This window comes from Chrysochloris asiatica, unplaced genomic scaffold (genome assembly GCF_000296735.1).
Source record: "Chrysochloris asiatica unplaced genomic scaffold, ChrAsi1.0 scaffold00158, whole genome shotgun sequence".
Classification (NCBI taxonomy): domain Eukaryota; kingdom Metazoa; phylum Chordata; class Mammalia; order Afrosoricida; family Chrysochloridae; genus Chrysochloris; species Chrysochloris asiatica.
This window is the reverse complement of record NW_006408676.1, coordinates 7349273-7353180: the sequence shown is the minus strand read 5'-3', so window position 1 is coordinate 7353180 and position 3908 is coordinate 7349273. Positions and strand designations below refer to the sequence as shown.

At 37.6% G+C, this 3908-nt stretch overlaps 1 protein-coding gene across 1 annotated transcript; it reads right to left on the bottom strand.

The window, feature by feature from the left end:
• Positions 1-259: 259 nt before the first annotated feature.
• On the bottom strand, positions 260-1174 carry LOC102840258 (olfactory receptor 8G2-like). Its single transcript, XM_006871010.1, has one exon. The coding sequence runs from the start codon at positions 1172-1174 to the stop codon at positions 260-262; it is 915 nt and encodes a 304-aa protein (XP_006871072.1).
• Between the last annotated feature and the right edge of the window lie 2734 nt (positions 1175-3908).

Here is a 3908-nt window from a genome sequence, read left to right as displayed (position 1 = left end):
GAATGTCTCGTAGTTTCTACCTGCTGACCTTGACTTTATCAGCCTGACTTATAATCACTATGCAACAAGAGCTCTTAATACATACTTGAAAGAAGATGTTACATGAAGGGAAATTTGGGACATATATAGGGGAAAGAAGTGGAGATGAGCTTAGACATTTCAAGAATTCACTAAACATGTTATATATCTTAACAAACTAAAGATCTGTTTTTGATAGGTCATTGCATTATTGATTTTATTCAAGAGCATGCTCAACTTTTTAGAATTTCTTCAGGGCAAGCTTGACATCTTTATTTCTCAGACTATAGATCATGGGGTTGAGCATGGGAACAATAATAGTATAAAACACAGAAGACACTTTCCCTTGGTCCATGGAGCTGGCATTTGATGGCTGCAGATACATGAATGTTAGAGAACCATAAAAGAGTGTAACAGCTGATATATGAGAACTGCAAGTGCTGAAAGCTTTGGATCTGCCCTCAGTGGAGCGAATATGGAGAATGCTATTAAAGATGAAAATGTAGGAGGCAAGGATGGCTAAAGTTGGGACAAATATGTTAAATGTACTCAGACTCACAACCAATATTTCATTGATATAGATGCTAGAGCAGGATAGCTTCAAGAGGGGATAGAGATCACAGAAAAATTGGTTAACCACATTGGTCTTGCAGAAAAAGAGCTTCAACATGAAGCCTGTATGAATTGTAGAGCAAATGATACCCAACATATAAACTGCTATTGTGAGCCAGAAGCAGGTGTGATAAGACATGATAACATTATAAAGCAAGGGGTTACAGATGGCAACATAGCGATCATATGCCATTGCAGCCAGTGTATGACACTCTGCAATAACAAAAACCATAAAGAAATAGAGCTGAGTCATGCATTCAGGGTAGGAGATGATGTTCTTCTCTGTCACATAGTTCACCAGCATTCTAGGGATAATGACAGTGGACTGGCCAAAATCAATGAAGGATAAACTGCTGAGGAAATAGTACATGGGAGTGTGAAGGCGAGAACTGAATCTAATCAGTGTGATCATGCCTAGGTTTCCTATGACTGTGACCACATAGATTCCTAGGAAGAGGAGAAAGAGGGGTAGCTGGAGTTCAGGACGTTCTGTTAGCCCAGCAAGGATGAACTCAGTCACTGATGAATGATTTCTGTGTTCCATTATTCTCTCATCAGGATCTAAAAAAGAAAATAAATTCCACATGTGTGTGTGAGTGTATATTTTATTGTGTTTGAGTGTACACACATGTATATGTATGTGCGTGGAGGGGAAAAGGTAATTCTGTAGACCCTTATTTTCTTCCTTACTTTGTTAGTTGGTTGGTTATGTGCCATGAAGTTGTTTCCAACTCATAGCGGTCCTGTATAGGGTTTCTGAGGCTGTAAATCTCTATGGGAATAGAAAGCCTCATCTTTATCTCATGGAATAGCTGGTAGTTTTGAACACTGACCTTTAGGTTAGCAGTCCATCTCAGAACAAAAAAAAAAGTCTGTATATTTGAGCCCACTAATGCTCTGAGGGAAAAAAAAAAAAAGAGGTAGCCATCTGATTCTGTAAAGGTTACAGTTTAGAAACTATATCCTAAGAGGTCATATCAGTTGAAATTGATTTCATGGCAATGAGATCTTTTGTTTTTTGCTTTTGCTTTATAGATATTTTTTAATGTCTTTAAGAGATTGAAGTAAAACTGACTGTTGGAAACTACTACAAGCAATATCTTACATAACAAAGTATATGATAGTCAGCAAATGAAATCAGTTGCCTTAGTGTATGCATATGTGTACACAACTAGGTTGTTTAAGCATAATCTGAACAACCACATAGCATTTACAGTAAGTATATTGTTCATTACAAAAGCACTTGCTAGAACACTGAATAATCATCTTTACTACCTTTCTGTTCTAGCTTTTCAGGATTTTATAATTTTGTATGCAGTCCAAATCTGAGTTCAAACATATACTTGCTGTATGACCTTGGACAAACTGCTTCTACTCTTCAAATCTTTGGGGAGCATCTCCTGATCACATCTACCTGGAGGCAATCAGAAAGCATAAAAAATAACAAAAACACACACCCATCTAAATATTAAGTTCACAGCTAACTACCAAATACACCCCAAAAAACAGAAACAGATGATTATATCAGCACATGTCCAGAAATAAGATAAAGTGACTGAGGCAAACGATCTGAAGGGAGACAGACACTCCTTACTGGAAGGAGGGCAGGCTTTGGAAATGCCTGAGAAGGAATTCAGTAAAATGCTTATAAAATGTATCAATACATTTTACAATGGAGATGAGTAGAATAAGGAAGAAGTCAGGAAAGTGCTACAGTAACAATCAAATAAGAGAGATACAGCATTTGAAACTATTCAAACCCTACAGAAAGAGGTCCAAATGATTAATAATAGAATATCAGAAATAGAGAAAACACTTAAAGGGCAAAGGAATAGAATTGAAGAGATGGAAGCCAGAACTACTGAGCTGGAAGATAAATCTCTGAATTCTACTAAAATAGAAGAACAAGCAGAAAAAAGAATAAAAATATCTGGAAAGGTCTTAGATTCATGTTGGACAACATGAAGAGGAACAACTTAAGAATTATTGGCCTTCTAGAACAGGAAGAATCACTTAAGTCAACAGAAGAGATAGTTGAAGAGCTGCTGGAAGAACATTTCCCTAACATCCTGAAAAGCAAAAATATAAGCATTCAAGAAGTTCAGCAAACCCCAGAAAGGATATACCCTAAAAGAAAATCAAGAAGACATAATAATCAAGCTCTCCCAAATCAAAGGTAAGGACAGAATCCTGAAAGCAACTAGGGGAAAGAGAAGTGTAACATACAAAGGAAACCAAATCAGATTAAGCTCAGATCTCTCAACAGAAACCATGCAGGCAAGAAGATAATGGGGAGACATATATAAAACCCTGAAAGAAAACTGCCAACCAAGAATCCTCTACCCAGTAAAACCAGCAATCTTACACATTGGTGTAATCAAAACATTCCAAGATAAACAGAAGCTAATGGATTTTGCCAAACCAACCATGTGATGAAAAATATCCTAAAGGGAATTCTGTGGACTGAGAACCAACAAGAAAAGACAACAATGACATATAGATGTACATGGCAGCAACACCCTGAACTCAGTTGACAAATGGAAGTTTTAGTCTGTCTAGAACAGAATAAAACTGTAAGAACAAATTCAGAGGATCTAAGAGGTCAGTCTATGATCAAAACAATTACAATGTGAAAGAAGTTAAACACAGGGGAACAGAGATCCAGGTGGTGAGATGGTCAGGTAGCTTACAGGATAAAACAGACTTTCTTAAATGGAGGGAAAAGTTAACAGAATATAAGGTAATCACAACAGTGAGGTTGGGGTGGGGTATTTAAGGGGAGGTGGAGGTAGGCTACAGTAGAGCACAGGGTAAAGGCAGACACATCATAGTTTGGGTGTTGAAGGAGGGCAATACAAGAAGGTGGAGGAGGTGGAAGAACAATGTAGAGGTGGAAGAACAAACACTGAGACAGGTTTGTATGAGCTAAGTGGGACAGAGGTAAACAGTGATGAATGCTCAAGCTTGGAACCACAGGGCTTTGTGATACAGTGATCTAGGAATAGTCTGAAGAGGGGAAATATTACTAAGATTCTTGGCTATCTTATGAATATTGGTTTTCTTTGCTTACTATTGTAAACTGGACACTTGAGTGGGATAGAAAGCAATGTCAGGAAATATAATTACAGAAAATTTGTAAGTCTATCTTCAGCTTATAACTGATTTCAATACCTAATAGGGGTTCTAGAACTTTCCCAGTTAATAGGCCTCTTGTGGACCCTTTGTAGGGTATAGGACCTTAGGTGGAATCCTGAGTCCCATCCAGAACCTTCTGAGGT

Coding starts and splice junctions, on each gene's coding strand:
- LOC102840258 (XM_006871010.1), bottom strand. CDS start 1,174: ATGGAACACAGAAATCATTCATCAGTGACTGAGTTCATCCTTGCTGGG.